The sequence below is a fragment of the Miniopterus schreibersii genome, assembly GCF_964146895.1.
Source record: "Miniopterus schreibersii genome assembly, chromosome: 4".
NCBI classification, from domain to species: domain Eukaryota; kingdom Metazoa; phylum Chordata; class Mammalia; order Chiroptera; family Miniopteridae; genus Miniopterus; species Miniopterus schreibersii.
The window spans coordinates 29,437,817-29,458,435 of NC_138105.1; the positions used below are offsets into that span (position 1 = coordinate 29,437,817).

General features: G+C 35.8%; 1 protein-coding gene across 3 annotated transcripts in view; it reads left to right on the forward strand.

Annotated features, from left to right (window-relative positions):
- The window catches only part of AFG2A (AFG2 AAA ATPase homolog A), a 235,616-nt gene that overhangs the window by 33,897 nt on the left and 181,100 nt on the right, over positions 1-20,619 (forward strand). For all 3 annotated transcript variants that reach the window (XM_081135502.1, XM_081135503.1, XM_081135504.1), the window contains one exon: positions 1,072-1,226. In XM_081135502.1, the coding sequence (XP_080991628.1) occupies positions 1,072-1,226 (155 nt within the window). The remainder of the gene's footprint in view (positions 1-1,071; positions 1,227-20,619) is intronic.

Genomic DNA, 20,619 nt, shown 5'->3' on the forward strand with positions numbered 1-20,619 from the left:
CAGGGCAGTCATATATTCAGACTGGAGTTCTAAGAAGTCTCTGAGACTGAAATTCTTCAAACTGGAAGTTCTTTGTGTACTGGAACACAAATGTAGTGGTCCCTCATTAAAAAGACCCTAGCGCAAAAAGCACCTAGGGACACTGCTGCCCTCTGGACTAGAGGTCCGTATCAAAGGGCTTAAAATCTGGTAACTTAGTTGTGGAGGTAGGAGGTTGGGACAGTCAGTCCTGTCAGTGTTTCAACTCTAAGCAAATAGCGAAAAAAAGGACATAGCATCTTTTACTTTCTAGGTCACCGTAGTCTCTTGTAAGTTATTTTGGATCTCTCTCAGTTTGACTTGGTGGATCACCTTTTTGGCTCCTGCACTATTTTACTATCCTGATTCTACTCCTCCATCTCTTTCTAGTAATGCTCTCTCTCTTTTTAAACCACCATTTCTTACTGTGCTCTTCAGATGATGGGCTGCCCTGAAATTGAGACTCCAGCCCTCATTCTTCCATCCCTGCTCCCTCACCAGCATCCCTTTACAGATCTCTTCCATCCTACAATAGCACATAACTCTGAAGTCTGGCTCCCTCTTGAATTCCAAAACTACGTTTTCAAACTGCCAACTGAGTATTTCCTTTAAGATATTCTACCAGTACCTTACCAAACTTGTAGCTCTGGTTTGAATATACTGACAAGAAGTACAGAGGCAAAAGACATATTATTATTTTAATAGTTTACCGTTTTAAAGGAAATTCTCCAAACAAATTATTTTGATGAACCTTTATGGTCTTTTTATGGATTTTTAAAATAAGTTTTATTTTATTTCACGTTTGTAAAGTATCTCTCTTTTCATATTTCATATCAATTTGTTGTATTTTCTCTGCCAAACTAAGCACTTGGAGTTTTGCCTGTATTCCCCACATTCTTCCATCTTCCTCTCCACCCTGCCCCTCCCCCAGCACAACACATTTGAAATGCTATAATGTGCATGAGGTTTGGGGTTGTTATTATTTTTAATGGTAATGGTTCAGTCTGTATTTATGGGTAAAAGATAAATCTTGTGTTACTTTTCTTTTTGCAGGTCTCTATGCCTTGCGGAGGGTCCTGAAGAAACAGCCTACCCTCCCTGACAGCAAGGTGGCTGCATTGGTGAAGATTACTCTGAATGATTTTTTGCAGGGAATGAATGACGTCAGGCCCAGTGCAATGAGAGAAGTTGCAGTTGATGTTCCAAGTGTAAGTCATTTGTACCCCCATGCAAGCCACACTGTTTGAATTAAACTCTGAAAGAAATTGAGACTCCAAGGAAACTACCTTCCTAGGCTGAACTTTAAAAAAAATTTTTTAATCGAAATTTTTGTGGAATAATTGTAGATTCAGTGCAGTTCTAAGAAATACTATAGGGAGAACCTGTATAGCATTTACCAAGTTTCCTCCGATGGTAACATCTGGAAAACTAAAGTATAGTATCACAAGCAGGATATTTATATTGCTGTAATCACTTATCTTATTCAGATTTTCCCAGTGTTACTTGTATTCATTTATGTGTGTTGTGCATGCACATGTGTATATTTAGACCTATGCAGTTTTATTAGATGTAAAGATAGTGTATCTTATCGCCAGATTTGAGATGCTAAAAAGTTCCACCACTACAGTGGTCCCTTGCTTTGCCCACCTTGTTTCAGCACCCATCTCTAAAATTCTGTCATTTCAGAAATATTAATGGAATTACACAGTATGGAGCAGTTTGAGATTAGGTTGTTTTCACTTAGCATAATTTCCTGGAGATGCATCCAAATTGTTATGTGTATCAATAGTTTGTTCCTTTCTATTGCTTAGTAGTAGTCTGTGATATGTATGTACCATAGTTTAACCACTGGCCTGTTTGTTGAAGGAAATCTGGGCTGTTTCCAATTTGGGTCTATTATGAATAAAGCTGCTATGAACATTCGTGTACAGGTTTTGTGTAAACGTAAGTTTTCATTTCTGTGGAAGAAATGCCAAAGACTATAGTTGCTGGGTAGTATACTAATTGCATGTTTAGTTTTATCAGAATATGTCAAGTAGACTAATTTTAGAACAAAAATACCTTCTAGTAATGATGTCTTCTACTAATGATGCCTAGTGGATTTTTGGGCCCTTTTACGTACATATACTTTATCATGGACAGTCTTTGCAAAGTTTCCAGTCCAATCAACATAAAGGCAAGAAGTTACCTTTGGTGCATGGATCATCTGCTATGTCCTCCATGTCCCAAGTGGGCCTGGTATATTAATATTTCTGGAAAGTTAACATTGAAACAAAGCATTGGTAGTGTGTCCTGCATTGTATTGAGGTAGAGGATGGGCCATTAAGCTTGCCTGGGTTGTAAGGAGCATGTCTGTGTCTCAGTGCTGCTCAAGGAAAGTTAACAGATTGCTGTCCGTCAGTTTTAGGAGAGCTCTGATAGAAGAATGGAATTTGGGACTGTTCTTTCCCTTTACCTTTATAATATCTTGCCATTTAAATTTCTCTTTTGAGGTAATCCTATTACTGCTGAGACAGTCTTGTAAAAGCCGTAACATTACAGCTATTTGAAAACTTAGAGCCTTGTTAGAGAGTCAGGCCTAGTTTTAAACCCTGTGCCTCATTGTGTATAGACGTGTCAGTATTCACAGTTTTCTTGGTCATTAACTAACATTTTAAACTTGTAAGCTAAAAAGATAAAAACTGAAAGACTCAAAAGATAGCAAGTCAATGGAGTAGACTGTGGAACAGTATAATGAGAAGAAATCAGTGGATCTGTTTGCACTTTTAAAAGTGACCATTCCTTGAAAAATGTGTTTTATGGTCAAATAAGTTTGGGAAATGCTGGCGTAAATAAAATCAACTGTATTTCTTTGCTGCAGGACTTCTCAGAGTCTTTTGATGCACTAATATGTATTATGAAGTGTCAAAAGAGCTGTTATGGAAACTTACTTTGCCATGTACCGTGTGGAGCAGAGACTGTGCATTTTAGGTTGCAAAAAATGACCACACATTCTTCCCATCACTGTGTGTTTGCCCTTTGCACTACAACTTCGTAGCTCCTACCATAAAAGAGATGGAGTCAAGTTTGCTATCCTTTGAATCTGTACTTGGCCATATAACTTGCTTTGGCTGATAGGATATTCAGTCATGATGCAAGCAGACTTGAAAGCACTTGGGGGTTGCCTGCTCTTGCTGCTCTTTGAGACTCTGCTTTAGCCCATGTAAAGAAACCTGTACCAGCTTCCTGGGGGATGAGAGACCATGTGGAGGAGAGATGAGCCCTCCTAGCTGAGATCCCTTCAGCCCAGCCATCCAGCCAATTGTCAGACATGTGACACCACGCTAGACTATCCTACCCCAATCAAAGTTTGCCCAGACCAGAAGAACCACCCAGTAGCAAACCCTCAGAAATAATGTGTCTGTTGTTTTTAGCCACTAAAAGCTAAGTGATACAGATACTTCTTAACTTACAGAGCGCAATTGTTTTGTAAACAGTGCCCTAGAGATAGGAATATCCCCAAGGCCTACCTGCTACTTTAGGCTACTTAATGTGGTTTTGAATTCTTTTTGAAACATTTTCAAATTCACTACTGAACTTATAGCCTACCTTTGGGGTTTTTCAGAAGCTCTGTAGCAGAACATGCTAATTTAGTAAGAATAATTTGACAAATGGGGTTATGAAATAATGAATGATTAATGTTGGGTTAGTAGAAACTTTTCATTTCTTTGGAATTTATGGTCTAAAGTTTGGGCACATTGGTATGAATACTTCTATTTGCAGTATTTATCTATATTTTATTGGCTACTGTTGCATAATATAATGGGTCAGGTAGATGCCTAACTATAAAATGCCACATGTGAAAATTTCAGATGATAGGGTTATAAATCAACTACGCCATCCAAAAACACTTTAGTGTTTAAAAAACTTTAAGAACTTGGGAAACATATAGTAAGGTTTTAAACTTAAAGTTGCTGCTAGTGGAGAATGTGTTTAAACAGTGGCTGTCAGCTCTTGGACCTGCTGAACTGATTTATTCATCACAGGAACTAGTACTGTAACTGCATTTTTAATTGCGCTAATGAAAGATTTTTTCCTTTATTTTCTTTTGATACAGTATTTACAATCCATGGACTTGTGCCATTTTCCATTTGGCACTTTATGGTTTGGCATTGGGCCATGGTGTCCTGTGATGTTACTCATGAGCTCCGGCGTGGTTAGCCCTGGTCAAAGGACTTTCTTATATTGCTTTTTATGCTCACTTCAGATTGTAAAAAATTTCCTGAGAAGTCAACATTTCTATAATTGGATTCCTAAACTTTACCATTCTGATTTCTGGCTACTACATCTACAAAAATATCTCCAAATTATTTCTGCAGAAAGTTTAATGCTTATTTTGCTATAGAAAACCTATTTCAAGTAGCTAGTTAATTGTGAACATTTTTTAATAGTAAATTGAGCATTCAACATCTTTTGAGAAAAGATTTTAGTGTGTGAAATTAAAACCTTGAAATCACACTTGCCTAGTTATATTTAAGTTTGAAAGAAATGTCTTAAGATGGGAATGTTGCCAGTTATAATATAATACATTATTAATTTCAGGAGACCATAAGTGTTAGCCACTTACTTAAATTAATGTTTCCTTTTTTTGGACATTCTGAAATGGTGATTATACCAGTTGGTGTATTAAAAGTCAAATGTATTTTACAATTAATTGGTGATTAAAGCCAAATGTATTTCTTTACCACAGGAATTCCTAGAATCTTTGAATATTCTAATATGTATTGTGAAAGTTCAAATTATCACCCAGAGATAACAACTGTTAATATTTTATTATAGTTCCAAGAGAGTTTTAAGATTTTTTTCTGTGCATAGCGATATTTTAATATAATTTTAAGGTATAATTTTATATTCTTTTTTCACTTAAAATTATATGGTAAACATTTTATTTTCAGATTTATTGGCTGACACCTTTTTAGTGACTGAATAATAGAGTTTTGTGGATAAACTGTAATTTGTTTTATCCTTCCATTCTCAAATATTTAGGTTTTTTATTTTTCTCTAAAATGGTTATAAACATATTTGTGTCCAAATCTTTGCATTTATGATTCTTAGAAGTTGACTTACCAGACTAAAATATGTGTTTTTTTTTAAAGTTGTTTGTTTTTTCAAAAAGGTTGTTCTAATTTATAATCATGTGATAAAAAATTTAAATAATGAGGAGCTTAAACAAAATCTTTTTTTTTACCTTAGTCCTTTTTTACTTTCTACTAGAGTTTCTTTTTTTTAAAAAACATATCTTTATTGATTTCAGAGAGAGAAAGGGAGAGGGAGAGGAGAAGGGAGGGAGAGAGAGAGAGAGAAAGAAAGAGAGAGAAAGATCGAAACATCAATGATGTGAGTCATTGATCGGCTGCCTCCTGCATGCCCTCCACCAGAGATTAAGCTCAACACCCCGGCATGTGCCCTGACCAGGAATCAAACCACAAGCTCCTGGATCATAGGTTGATGCTCAATCACTGAGCACACTGGCCGGGCTAGAGTTTATTTTCTTGACTGAAAAAATCCTCTTTGTTATGAGGAATAATACTGGATAATTTTTAGATGCATGGAGATTTTAAAAAGGAAATGAAAAATAACTATTATAAAAATGTTCTTTTTATTTTTATTATTTTTTTAGGTATATCTTTATTGATTTCAGAGAGAGAGAGGGAGAGAGAGAGAAACATCAATGATGAGTGAGTCATCATTGATCAGTTGGCTGCCTCCTGCATACCCCCAACGGGGGATTAAGCCCGAAACGCAGGCATGCGCTCTGACCAGGAATTGAACCTCGATCTCCTGGATCCTAGGTCGATGCTCAGCCACTGAGCCATGCTCGGGTGGTCAAAAGGTTCAGTTTTTAGATAAAGGGTGTAGCTGGATGATTCTTTTAATGGATTTTAAGTTTTATGAGAGCAGAGGTTTTTTTTATTTTTATCCTTAGTACTTAGCACATGACTAGCACATAAGAGATGTCCAGTCAGTATTTGTTGAATGAATGAGTGAATATAATTTTTCATGAAAAAAATATATTAGATGGTCCATTTCAGATATACCTGAAAAAGTATGTCACCTTTCTTCTACACCAAAATACAATATAGTCTGTTATTACCCACATGTGACATTCTTCATATTTTTCATATTTCATAAAAGTTGATTTCTGTGGTGAATTTTAACCCTTACTCTTTGTTCAGTGAATATAACACTTTTGGAATTAAGATGCCTGTAATAGTGCTAAGCTGTCTACTCTCGAAGGATATAGAATAGTCCTTTATATTTTCTGCAGAAACATGTTGTTTCCTTAATCTATTAAAAAATCTCATTAAGGTAAATTAAAAATACGCTTTTAATATTTGTATTTGTACATTATCATTGTATATACACCCTAGCAATTATTACTGATAAATAACATTCTTAACCAAATATATACAAATTAATTGCCATCAAGTTTAATTCATTTATGCATCTTAATGTCCCCCCTCCCCCCAGGCTTTCCCTATTTCATTTTATGTAGTTTTAGGTTATCCCTTATTATTTGGAAATAATCCATCTTTATACGTGTGATACTGCCTTTGGATTACAGTTTTCAGAATTTGGACATTTGGTTCAGAATAAGCTAAAAGCCAATAAAAAGATACGGCTCTACTTTCATGTGAACCTACTTTTGTAATGTGAACTGCAACCAGAACCTCAGGAATGTATGGCCCCAAACTCCTTTATAAACTTAGGTCCAGGTTAAACTTCCAGGTAGTTGGCATTGAGTGTATACCACTATGTCATTAGTTAAACAAACACTCCTTATTTACTCCCATTTTAGAAAGTAGCAAACTTCTTAATTATATGAATAATCAAAAGGCTGTCTGTTTCACTAATTACATATTCACAATTTACTGATGTATTTTCATTTGGCACCTTTTCAGATGAGAGGAGATCATCAGAATGTGACCAGCCAGTTGAATTTCATAGGATGAGCTCATTAGCATTACTTTTCTGGTGCAGAGATTTGAGTTAAATAGTTTAATTGATGATAATTACAGTTCACTCTTCATGTACCCTCAGGATAATTAGAAAGATTTAATTGAGTTTCTGTATTTTAAAAACAGCACTGTATTTTATATTTTCTTTTATAGATTCAAAGGATTGAGAGTTTCTGTGATGCTTTCTTAAATAACAGATTGCTTTTTTTGGAATAGATAGTACAACCTGTGGAAATTCTATTAATTCCATATTGGCTCCTGGCAGGGCTTTTGAATTTGGTTTCTTTTGATTTGGGTTCTTATTGTCTAGACAGCAGAGTGTCTTCTATCACTCCCAAGATCCCAGTCTTCCCTGCCAACTTCTCTTGTACATTTTTATAGTTTTAAGTAATAACAATTGAACAGGAAAGCACATTTGGGAAAGTAGATTACTTTTAACCAGGAAATACTCTGTGCCAAAATCAAGATTGTAGTTTTAGCCTTATTACATATTTTAGAACCTTAACTCTTTTGTTCCACTTTTCTTTTTATACCTTTTTTCAGGCTTCTTCTATAGGAGCAGAAATGAGGAGATATAAAAGTTAGTGTTAGAATCACCAATTTCTGTTCTTAGCTTTGATCCTGGTTAACTTTGGTGAAATCAAACTCCCTTCCATTTAGATTATAAATGGCAAACTCTTAATTTGTGTTTTTTTTATGGGTGTCTTCTTTTGAATTTATAAATAATGTTGAGGAATTTTTGAATAATGCTGCATTTGTATGTGTAGTTGATCAGAATTCAATAAAACTTGATGAGTGCTAAAAACACAGATTTTCCTTTGGAGGAAAGGAGATTATTGGTAGGATTAGTGTGGTTCTTTGTGGTACTACACTTCTTCACGACCTCCCCTTCTATAGGAATGGGGTAATTGCACACTCATCTGATCTCACCCTTTAGTCTTTTCATCCCAGGACTTTTTATTTCCAAAAGAAATTACTGACCAGGTTTAAAAGCCACAGGATAACTACCTGTTGATCATCTCTATTATGAAGTCTAATCCTTTTAAGTTGGTATTCCTAACCTGGCTCATGCCTCCTTCACTTTCATCTTACATTATGCTCTAGTCTTGTTAAACCATTCTTTTGGCAGGGATGGAATTGCACCAGGTATTGGACTGATGGGGTCAGAAGGGACCTGGGTTCAGCAACCTTAGTACTTGAGTTCTGGCTAGGAAAGAATTCAGAGCCAAGATTCAAACTATAAGAGAACATTTATTTATAAAATCACAGAGGTGAAAAAGTAATTTGTAGAAGAAATGGGCTTAGGAAACAAATCATAGAGACAAAAGAAGGGCCCTTGGAGCTTGGGAATGGGGAAGGTTACGGTAATGCGCCTGCGGGGTTGGGGAGGGTAAGGCCTGGAGGGAGAGCACACTGGGTCCTCTGTCCTAAGGGTTTTAAGGGTGGAGATTTTAGGGGAGGTCCCAGGGGAAGATCTCAGTAGAACATTCAGCAGTTCTCCAGGTATGTCCTTTCAGGGTCTAGGTCTCCACTGATTGGGGCAGGGGCTCATTATTTAATGCAGCTGGCGCTAAGGTCAGCCTTGTCTGGTTTTGTTGCTTTTCTGGGCCTGAAGCTGAAATACAACTGAGGCCTAGATGTTATCTCTAGGGAGGAAAGGTCAGGGGGTCCAAACCGCAGGACCAGCCATATGCTAGGGGAAAAAAGGTCACCTTGGGGATGAGGTCCCACCCTATAATTGTCCTTTGCTAGGCATCCAGGGCTTTTCACCTTGGTGACCTTCTGTACCTAGCCCATTATCCTTGCTCGAATCACGTCTGTCTGCCTACCAGAGTTCTATATTTTGCACATGTAGTCCTCTCCTCTGCCTGAAAAATTATTTCTGATCTTTCGGGTACCAAAGATCTTGAAATGTGATCCCTGATATACACATACACAAAATACACATGTATGCCTTGTGGATCTTTTGTCTTGTTCACCTTTATATTTCCACTGCTTGGCAAGTAGTAACAACTAAATAAAAATTTGTTAAATGACCGAATGAATATTTTGTGAAGCATTTTGGTTCATAGTGGTTTTTATTTTTCAGAAATAATTTTTACCTTTCCATATAAATAATTTTTTGGTAACAGCTTTATTGAGATATAACTCACATATTAGTTTACTCATTTAAAGGGTCAGTTTGGTGGTCTGGTATATTCAAAGGGTTGTATTGCCATCACTATAATCAACTTTAGAACATTTTCATCATTCCCAAGAAAACACCTCTATACCCTTTACCCTTCATCTCCCAACCTGCCCATTTCCCTCCATCCTTAGGCAACTATTTATCTTTTTTACGTCTATAGATTTGCTTATTCTGGACATTTTACATAAATGGAATCAAAATATGTGGTTCTTTGCCACTGTCTTCTTTCACATAACATAAAAATTTCAAGGCTCCATCCATGTTGTGTCATGAAGCAGTACATCATTCCTTTTTATGCCAAATTATATTTCATTGTATGTATATAGCATATGTGATTTATCCATTCAGTAGTTGATAGACATTTGGATTGCTTCTACTTTCTGGCCCTTGCGAATAAAGCTGCTAATAAAGCTGCTGTGAACATTCGAACATTTGTGTACAAGTTTTTGTTTGCATACCTGTTTTGGGGGGTATGTATCTGGTAGTGGAATTGCTGGGTCATTGGTAACTCTATGTTTAACCTTTTGAAAAATTGTCAGTTTTAGAAAGTGGCTGCACCATTTTACATTCCCACCAGCAGTGTATGGAGAGTTCCTATTTATCCTTTGCCTCACTAACACTTGTCACTACCCGTCTTTTTTCTTATAGCTACCCTAGTGGCTGTGAAATGGTATCTCATCGTGGTTTTTGCATTTTTAGTGGCTTTTCATTTACTTGTTGGCCATTTGTAAGTATCTTCTTTAGAAATGTCTATTCAGGTGATTTGTCTAGTTTTAATCAAGTTATTTGACTTTTTATTATTGAGTTGTAAGGGTTTGTATATATTCTAGATACAAATCCTTTATCAGATCTGTGATACTGATATAAGATAAATATGATTTGCAGATATTTTCTCCCATTCAGTGAGCTGTCTCTTTTTTAATCATTTTCTTGATAGTGTCCTTTGAAGCACAAACGTTTTAGTTTTCATGAAGTCCAATGTATCTATTTTTTCTCTTGTTGTATGTACTTTTGGTATCATAGTTGAGAAACCATTGCAAAATCCAAGGGCACTAAGATTTTCCCTATAATTTCTTTTAGATTTTATAGTTGTAGCTTTTATATTTATGTCTTTGATTAATTTTTCCCCCAGTAGGGTTAACCCTGCTCTTCTGTGTATAACCATAGCATTTTAGAAACTCCAACTATAGGTTGGAGCCATGAAAACCATAAACGGGAAAAGTTTGTTGTTTTTTTAACTGTGGTAAAATATACATAACATAAAACTTACTATTTTAACCATTTTTAAGTGTATAACTTGGTGGCTTTAGTATATTATATTCACATTGCTGTGCAACCATCACCACAGTCCATCTCCAAAGCTTCCTCCTCTTCCCATACTTAAACGTCTTACCCATTAAACCATAACTCTTTGTTCCCTTCCTCACCATTAAGTATGATATTAGTTTGTTGAGAGATTTTTTTTGAAAATCATCAATGGATGTTGAATTCTTTTTCTTTATCCATTGAAATGATCACATGGTTTTTCTTACTATGTCAATAAAGTAAATTACACTTACTGATTTTCAATATTGAATCAGTCTTGTATTTCTGGATGAACTCCACTTGGCTTTGATATAGTATCCTTTTACATATTGCTGGATTCTGTTTGCTAGTATTTTGTTGGTAAAAAGAATATGTTCCTGAGAGATACTGGCCTATAGTTTTTTAATGTTTTTGTCTGACATATTTGTCTTAATATTTTTGTTTTGTTTTGTTTTTGGTATTACGGTAATGCTGGTATTATAGACTGGGTTGGAAAGTGTTCTCTCTTCATTTATTAGTTGAAAGAAATTGTGTAGAATTAGTATTATTTTGATTAGTATTATTTCTCCCTTAAATCTTTTCCATTGAAATCCTCTGGACCTGAAATTTTTATTGCTTTGAAGGCCTAAGTAAAATTTAATTTTTTAGTAAATATAAAACTATTCAGCTTATCATTTTTTTTCTTGAATGAATTTTAGTAGTTTATTTTTTGAGAAATTGGTCCATTTCATCTTAATTGTAGAAATGATGGACATAGACTTGTTCATAGTATTCTTACTATCTTTTTACTGTCTGCAGAATCAGTAGTGATGTCCTGTCTTTTGTTTCTGATCCTGGTAAGTGTGTCTTCTCTTTTTTTCATAGCCAGTCTGGCTGGAGGTTGACCAATTTTATTGATCTTTTCAAATTATCAACTTAAAAAATTTCTTTGTTTTGATTTTATTGATTTCTTTTCTAATATTTATTAGTTCCTTCTGTTCCCATTAGGCTTAATTTGCTCTTCTTCTTCTTGTTTCTTAAGTTGGGAGCTGTGGTTAGTGATTTTACATCTGTCTTTTGTGCTGTAAGCATTCAGTGCTATTTGTAAATAACCATTAGCCTTGCTTTAACGGCATACCACTCATTTAATATGTTGTATTTTTATTTCCATTTAGTTCAAAATATTTAATTTTTCTTATGACATGTTTAACTTATCATAGTCTACCTTCAAGTGATAATATATCACGTGTATAGTATGGGAACCCTAAAACAGTCCACTTCATTGCTCCCTTCCTTGCTGTGTGCTGTTGTGTATTTTACTTTTACGGATGTTGTAAACCCCATCGTACATTGTCATCATTTTTGCTCTAAACAGCATTCCCTTTTGAAAGATTTAAATAATAAGGAAAAAAAAATCTTTAAATTTATTCAATGTATGTACCATTTCAGGTCTTTTGTGTAGATTCAAGTTTCTATCTGGTATCATTTTCTTTCTTCCTGATGGGCTTACTAAAATATTTTCTGTAATACAGGTTTGCTGATCATAAATCCCTCCCTCCCTCCCTCCCTCCCTCCCTCCCTCCCTCCCTCCCTCCCTCCCTCCCTCCCTCCCTCCCTCCGTTCTATTTCCTCCTCCCTTCCTCCCTTTTTTCTTTCTTTTATTGATTTCAGAGAGAGGAAGGGAGATGGAGAGAGAGGTAGAAACTTCAATGATGAGAGATAGTCATTGATCCGCTGCCTCCTGCACACTCCTTACTGGGGATGGAGCCTGAAACCTGGGCATGTGCCCTGACTGGAATGGAACTGCAATCTCCTGGTTCATGGGTCAGCACTCAACCACTGAGTCATGCCAGCCAGGCTCAGTTGTTTGTCTGAAAAAAAAGTCTTTCTCTTTTTGTTTTAGAAAGATATTTTCACTGGATAAAGAATTTATGTTGACATTCCCTCCTCACTCCCCGAGTTCTTTAAAGTTTTTGTTCCACCCTCTTCTTTTTTGCGTTATGTTTTGGAAAGAAATCTGCTGTCTCCATTTTCTTTCTTTTCTATGTAGAATATATCTATTTTTCCTCTGGTTGCTTTTAAATTTTTCTCTTTATCACTGTTTTGTGTTTTTTTTTTTAAATTTTTAAAAATAGATTCTAGGGAGGTAGGAGGGGAGAGAGAGGAACATTGATTGGTTTGCCTCCCGTTTGCACCCTGACCAGGGTCAAACCTGCAACCTAGGTTTGTGCCCTGACTGGGAATTAAACCCACCACCTTCTGGTGCACAGGATGATTCTCCAACCAACTGAGCCACACCAGCCAGGCCTTTATCACTAATTTTAAACAATTTAATTGTCATATATCTTGGTAGTTTTCTTCATGTTTCTTGTGCTGGTTCACTGATGATACTTTGTATGTGGGTTTAGAGGTTTAATCAAATTTGAAAAAAATTTGGCCATTATTTTTCACCTGATGCCCTATGAATTATGAGGTTGTACTCTGGTTGTTGGGAGCCAGACATGATTTCTTCTATTTCTTTTAGGTCTTTGGCCTCATTTTATTTTATTTTATTTTATTTTATTTTATTTTATTTTATTTTATTTTATTTTATTATTTTATTTTATTATTTTATTTTATTTTATTTTAATTTTATTTTATATTTTATTTTATTTTTTCTTTCTGGTCTCATTTGGTTTTTCTCACATTCATGCACTGATAACTGAATATTTGGTGGATACCCTCTACAGATCTCAGGAGTTCTCTTTCTGTGTACCTCTCTTGTCTCTTAATACTCTGCACTGTGGTGCCCAGCGACTTTGGCTTACCCATACTCCTGGCTTCGTCTTCTAATCTCAGGGAGACCATGGGCTCTGCCTGAGTTTCCCCTGCATTGCTGCAACCTGTGACCTTTCTCCAGGCAGTTCGTTGAGCGCAATCATAGCGTTCACCTCATTTGGTTTCCCTTTTCTCAACAGTCATTTTCCTTCATTGCCTGATGGCTAGTGTCCTGAATATTTTATATATTCTCTCAGGTTTTTTGGTTAGTGTTTTGTTTTTTAAGACAAAATGGCTAATCTTTTCTCTTTTACTCCTTGGCCAGAAGCAGAGATTTGTATTTGGCAATTTTTAAAAGTTTCTTATTTAATGGTTTACATCCAAGCCACAGGGTGGGACATGTTCCAGTGTCCCATGTTAAAATTTCTGTGTCAGAATTTTATGTACTCTTCAGATAAATTCCTTGCAGTTTTTTTCCATTGTTTTTCGTGTTTTTTTTAAAGTATATTAAGAATGAACTTTCTGGCCCTGACTTGGAAGCTCTGTCGTCCCGTACATCAAAAAGGTTGCGGGTTTGATCCCTGGTTGGGTCATGTGTGGGAGGCAACCAATCGATGTTTCTCACATCGAAGTTTCTCTCTTTTTCTCTCCCTTCCTCTCTTTCTATAATCAATGAAAACATATTCTCGGGTGAGAATTAAAAAAAAAAAAAAAAAAAAAAGAACTTACCTGGTTTTGATCCAATAGAAAGACTAATGTTCTAAGGTAGAAAGGGATATCATGGGAAAGTGGGGGAAGTGGGTAGATAGATTGAACTTCATCTGAAAATCAGCAGGTGCCTGTGAACTTCACTATAAGACCAAGAGAAATTTGTAGATAAGTTTAAAAGCCTGAAATAAAGTTTTCCCTAATGTCCAGGGCTGTAGATGAACAGTAGGGACTAGTTGGGGATTTTAGTTCTAGAGAATTATAAATTGTTCATAATTTTATTATCTGTCAGTCTCTATTGGGGATCCTGAAGCCCACCCTCAGGCATGAAGACTCTCTAGAGGGCTCACTGGACTCAGAAGCTGTTACACTCCTGGTTATGATTTATTACAGTGAAGGGATACAGAAAAAAATCATCAAAGGGAAAAGGCGCATGGGGTGAAATCCAAGAGAAATTGGCACAAGCTTCTAGGTGTTCTCTCTAGTAGAATTACACTTAATTCTCCCCGAAATCATGTGTGACAATATGTGCTAAGTGTTAGTGACCAGGGAGGCTCCCCTGAACCTTGGTGTCTGTGGTTTTATTACAAGCCAGGAACATAGGTATACAGCACCTGTATGTCTTACCTTAGCTACTTAGACTCCAGCCCTTCCTGGAGCAGGAAAAAAAAAAAAAGTTTCATAAATCACATTGTCAGGGTAAACTTACCTGGTCAAACTGGTACAGCACAGCCCAAGGCCTCATGTGTACAAAAACACTCCTATTAAAAAGGCCCAGCGATTATCTTCCAGGTGCCTGCCAAGAGCCTGTCCTAAAGTTTGGCCTTTCTTTGGAATGGACAGGGTTTGAGCAACCCAGGCCTTCTGAGTCAAATCTTTCTTGAACACTGTCACCCTATTAAACTCCATACTTTTTTTGGATTTTATTAGTTTTCCCCTAATGTCCTTTTTCTAATTAAGGATTGCATCTAGGCCATTCCGTTACATTTAGTTATCTGTCTCTTTAGAATTCTCTGGGCTTTGACAGTGTTTCTTAATTCTTTTCAGTTTTTTAATAGCCTTGACAGTTTTGAGGTCTACTGGTCAGGTCTTTTTGTAGAATATCCCTCAATTTGACTGTGGCTGTTTTCCATTCTTATTACAGCTTGACAAGGGTATAATATTAATTTTGAGCCTTTAATTATCTAATTTAAAAATCCTCCAGCCCCTCATGAGTACTTAACCAGAATTTAGGCTGATGTGCTGCCTACATGCAGAAGTTGTTCTCAGTGGCTCTTCTTACGCATGTTTAATTAATCTACAACCTTCCTCTTTTCATTGGTGTCTAGATCTCTAGTGTGCACAACTTTAGATTTATCTAGAGATAGTAAGGAAAAGCAGCCAGGATGTAGAACAGTAACCCGTCAAGTGATGAATCAGGAAAGCTAAAACAGATTTCTTTTACCAGATTAGAATCTGGAGTAAAACTTAGTCGGGTTCTTAAGTATGACTGCCATTATTTTCATATGTATCTCTTCCTTCCCCAAGATGAACTAAAAGTAAGTATTAGGGGTTCAGCCTCATTCATTCTCTTTAGTTGGCCTCACTCCCACTCAGCTTTGATGTCCCTGCAAAATGTCAGATTGTCTAGAAAGCCTGTTATGTGCTCTTGTAGGGCACTGTATTTTTTTTTCTAGTTTTTAAATTAAGTAATTACTAATATATTTGTTTAATGTCTACCTTTCCTTCCAGACTGTAAGCTCCACGACAAGAGACCATGTCAGTCTTGTGCATTCTTCATTCCTCATTCTGTATGCTCTACCTTTATTCCTAGAGTCTAGCTAGGCACCCAAAATATAACAGGCTTTTGCAGTAAGAGGAATATATCTGAGTGAGTGAGTAAATGAATAAATGAATGGATATTTGATTTAAAGCCTTTTTCAACTACACCTATGAGAGTCTGATCTCTTGTTGACACCTGTAATACATGAAGCTCCATACTTATGAGAAGTTATAAAGATAAAAGTTGGACAACTTTTACCCCAGAATAGTTAATTTTTGCTCAACTATCTACCACCTAGACTGTCATAGTTCTCTGAGACTTGCTTGACCTTTCTCATTGAATATGCTTATGATAAATGTCTAATTTCTCTAGACAACTTTTTTCTGCAGAATTTTCCCGTAGCATCTTTCAGGCCTGATTATCAAGCTGGCCCTGTTCCACTAACATTCATACCCCTAGCTATTACGTGTAGCACATTTAGCATCCAGGGACAAGTTTAATTTTAAGGACAAATCCTGCATTCTTTTTCTAAATATTGACCATTATTAAGACTGTGCCGTAAGGATTGTTTTCTGACATCTCCTTTATTCTTTGTCATTCTCATTGAATATGCTTATGATAAATGGTAAGAGGAATATATCTGAGTGAGTGAGTAAATGAATAAATGAATGGATATTTGATTTAAAGCCTCTTTCAACTACACCTATGAGAGTCTGATCTCTTGTTGACACCTGTAATACATGAAGCTCCATACTTATGAGAAGTTATAAAGATAAAAGTTGGACAACTTTTACCCCAGAATAGTTTTTTTTTAGTTTTTTTTAATATATCTTTATTGATTTCAGAGAGAGGAAAGGAGAGGGAGAGAGAGAGATAGAAACATCAATGATGAGAGAGCCATTGATAGAGCCCACAACCCGGGCATGTGCCCTGACAGGGAATTGAACCCTGATCGCCTGGATCCTAGGTCGATACTCAGCCACTGAGCCACGCCCGGCTGGGCAGGACTTTTCTTCATACCTCTGCCCTCAAGCTAAAACATCAGTAACAATCCTCTTTCCCCAACATGTTGGCTCTGGCCAGCATTGGTTTTTCGCCTCATATGGGAACTTCCTTTCTGGTTTGTATCTTAAGATACAGAGTCAGAGCTGCTTAGGAATTTGCTTACATGAGTTGGCTCAGCTTTCTCACAGAGAGGAGCCTCTTGTCTGCCTCTTATTTAACAAAAACTTGGAGCATCTCTTTGGCCCTTGTATGCCCATGTACACTTTCACAGGTTGGTGACACTTTTCACTAGTTCTGACGACACGTGCTGCTATATTGCTAACTCTCTTAGTTTTCTCATCTCACCTCCTACCAGGCTGTCCCCCTGCCATTTCTACATTTCTTCTCTTCTGCTGCTTTTTTTTTAAAGATAATACAGAGAAGTATATGTCTGCCCATTAATTTATCCCTTTACCAAACCATGAGCATCTGTAATGTACGAGGCACTGTGTTAGGAAGGTCCTGGTGATACATACTTTTATAACAGATCCCTTTCATTTGACGATCATTCACACGTATCACAAATTCCCAAAGAATAATAATTAGAACAAAATTAATTTAAATTTTTTACTACTTAAAACAAATTTTCTGGGCCTTTTATATGATTTATTTCAGTCTGGGGACATTTGGTCATGTATTATGTATGGTTGATCTAAAATTCACTTGAGGGATGTGTTTCTTCTTTGGCACCTGGGAGTGGGGGTCAGTCGGTAGAAGTCCCTGTCTCTTTCCTCTGTTCTTGTATCCTTCGTTTCCTTTATCCACATTCCTTTTTTTTTCTAGTTCTGCTGTGCCATAGTAAGAATGCAGGGGTTACTAAGCAGTTTCCTTAAATAATCAAAGCATTTTCTGCTGATCACAAATGCATTTGCTAAATTAGAAAAAATATTTTAATGAGATATGGAGAATTTTTTAGGGGAAGCTTTATATCATTTTCATGATGTGAGATTTAATTTCTTTTTTAATTATTACTGCTGTTTTTTTTTTCTTGTTTAAAGTTTCAATTTTTTATGAAATTTTTTTTCCTGTATTTGTTCATCTGGCAAAAATAGTTTTTAAAAAGCTCATTTTGGAAATGATTAAGAATTCTTAAATTGAATTAAGGTTTAAAGTTTTGTGATCTAAGGGAGGCTTATTTAGATAATAATATATATGTAGATAAGGTTTGACTTCATGTATAGCCAGCTCTCTGAAGACAGCTCATAGTAAGTGTGATGGTAATATAGTGATATTTTAGAAATTAAATTCAGGTTTCAATATAATCATTAAATTGATTATGAAATATTTGTCTTTAAGTTGATCATGTTTTCCATGTTTCTTGGGATATCTGCCTTTTTTCCCCTCTTGAATAATTTCTTTTTTATCTTAATGTTTTCCCTTATGAATTAGGAGTTATAGGAGCATCTGGCTTCCTTAGTCTTTATAATGTTTTATTGAGGTTCTTAATGTGATTTATTTAAGATAAAGGTCACCCAGATCGGTGGCAATTTGCAATTAGTGGCAGAGTTTTGGTGTACAGTTTCTTACATTGTTGCTCATCTACTCTTTTAGCTCTCTGTGCTCTCACCTGTGAAACTGTTAGGTATTTTCAACTTGAGCTTGCTATGCAAAGTGGAAGTGAAGCTAGCAGAGGTGGAAAACTGAGCTCAGAGGGGAAAGACTAGGACAAAACAGCGCACTCAGCCCCTCCCCACCTTCTGTGCTGGGTACTGCTCCATGTTTTCCTTTGCCTCATGTCCCGCCCACTTGCCTTGACTTTTCAGACTCCTCAGATAGGTGGGGTTTGAATTTTGAATGAAGTTTTTAATTTTGATCAATTGCGGGGGGATGCTTTAGATGGTTTATGGCTCCATAGTAGAATTGAAACTTTGACCTGTTTTTAAAAAATTCTCCACAGAATACATTTTTAAAGCTTCTGGGAAGATACTTGTCTTTTCACTAAAGCTAAAGGCTTTCACTTATTTTCATTTAGATCTAAGAACACATTTTGAACACTGTTGCTTCTTAATTTTGCTTTTTCTCCATTAAGGAAGCATCTGGAAATTTTTTTTTCCTTTTGGATCTTGGACATTGGGTTTTCTCAACTTACTTCTCTCTGCATTATGTAGTATCTGTAGTAATTTGGTATGTTTATGATTTCAAAACAAAATCAATGTACTTTAAACATTTGAATTGTTAAAAAGTTAGTGTATGGCTTAGCAGAGAATTTGGAACAAGCTCCAACCCACTTGCTGCTGCCTGGCTTCTTGTCCTTATGTTGGGACTTGTTAGCATGAAAGAACAAAATGAAAAGTACTCTTTGTTGCAATATTTTCTATAAAAATAACACTTTAAAATAATTTTTGTCTCTGGCAGTGTAAAACTTGGCACCTAGCGAACAAGAAGACTCACAGATGTATAAAGACACTGTCAGCCCCTCTGGAGCTACTGAATTCCTCTCATAGTAATTCTCCCAATGTCTGCAATCCAGTTCATTAATTTTTATTTTGTCCCCTTGGAACTTGTCCATAAAAGGTTTTGTGTTTTCCTTTTTTAACCTGATCTTCAGGTCTTTTGGCTTCCATGGGTGTGCAGTTTGAGTTGAGTTTTTGTGTGTATTGTTGGATTCTTGTCTAGAAAGTGCTGTAAGATGTTGGGAGGGGTACGTTTCCCTTGGGAAATTTATCTCACTGCTCTGTCTGTGCTTGTTTGACAGCTGTTCCTTCACTTCTAACTTTATTACTAATTCAAAGAGTTATAAAGCCATGTGTGAGCAGCTGTTCACTGTTTCATTAGGACAAAATAAGAAAGAAAAGACCCAACTATTAGCAAGAGTGGTTTAGGTTAGAATGTAGAAATAATTTTCTGGCAGTTATGATATAGTGTAACTTAGTAAAAGAGAGAGTTGTAGAATTAAGAAAAAACTTAGAAGAGCATAAAATAGTATTTGTTGAAAGATGAAATACTGACTGAAGATGGGATAGTGAACCAACTAGTTTTTGAATTCCTATTCTAGTTCTAGGATTTTATGATTTCATGCTGGTATTTATTCTCTTACAGACTAACTTTTCCCATGACTTTCTATGCTTTATGACTCTTCTGTGCAATTGCAATTGTAAGCTCTTTAAACTGATATATATTAATTTTTGAGCTGATATCTTAGCTATAGAAAGACATCATTTATTTGGCACCCAGGTGCTGAATTAAAATTTAAGACTTGTTTGCCTTTATTTAAAGAAATGTAGTAATCAGACAAAGGGAAAAAGAATAGAAGAATTATCGTAATTAAATATTGCTCATGGAACTACAAATGTGATGGCTTGATCTTTATCGTTTGTCACTAGTCCTTCAGAATATAACTATTATAATCTTGTTTCAGACCTTTAATAAAATAATACCTAGCGTTTAGTAAATAGGTACAGTGTGCCTGGATAAGTGCAGCTGATTTAATGGATAGTGTGCTGTTTAATTCTCACAATAATCCGGGGGATTGTATGAATATGAGAAGTATATGAATACAAAATTGTGAATACATTATGATTTCATTGAAAACATACACACACACACACACATGCATACTTGCATGTGCATGTATTTGAAAGGCTAGAAGGTAGTAACTACACCATAATATTCACAGTGGTTAATTACTTTTAGGTGTTGGGAAAACAGATAATTCTTCTATTGTCCTTTATAATTTTTTATATGCTGTACTTATTATATATCAGTTATCTTTATAATCATATGAGGTGGGAATTACTACTATTATTTTCACATCCCTACACCTTGGCCATGTCTTATATATATGCAACAATTTCCAAATCACTGTCCTCACCATCTCACATATTTAGGCACTGTAAAACCATTTTATATATTTTTAGTAG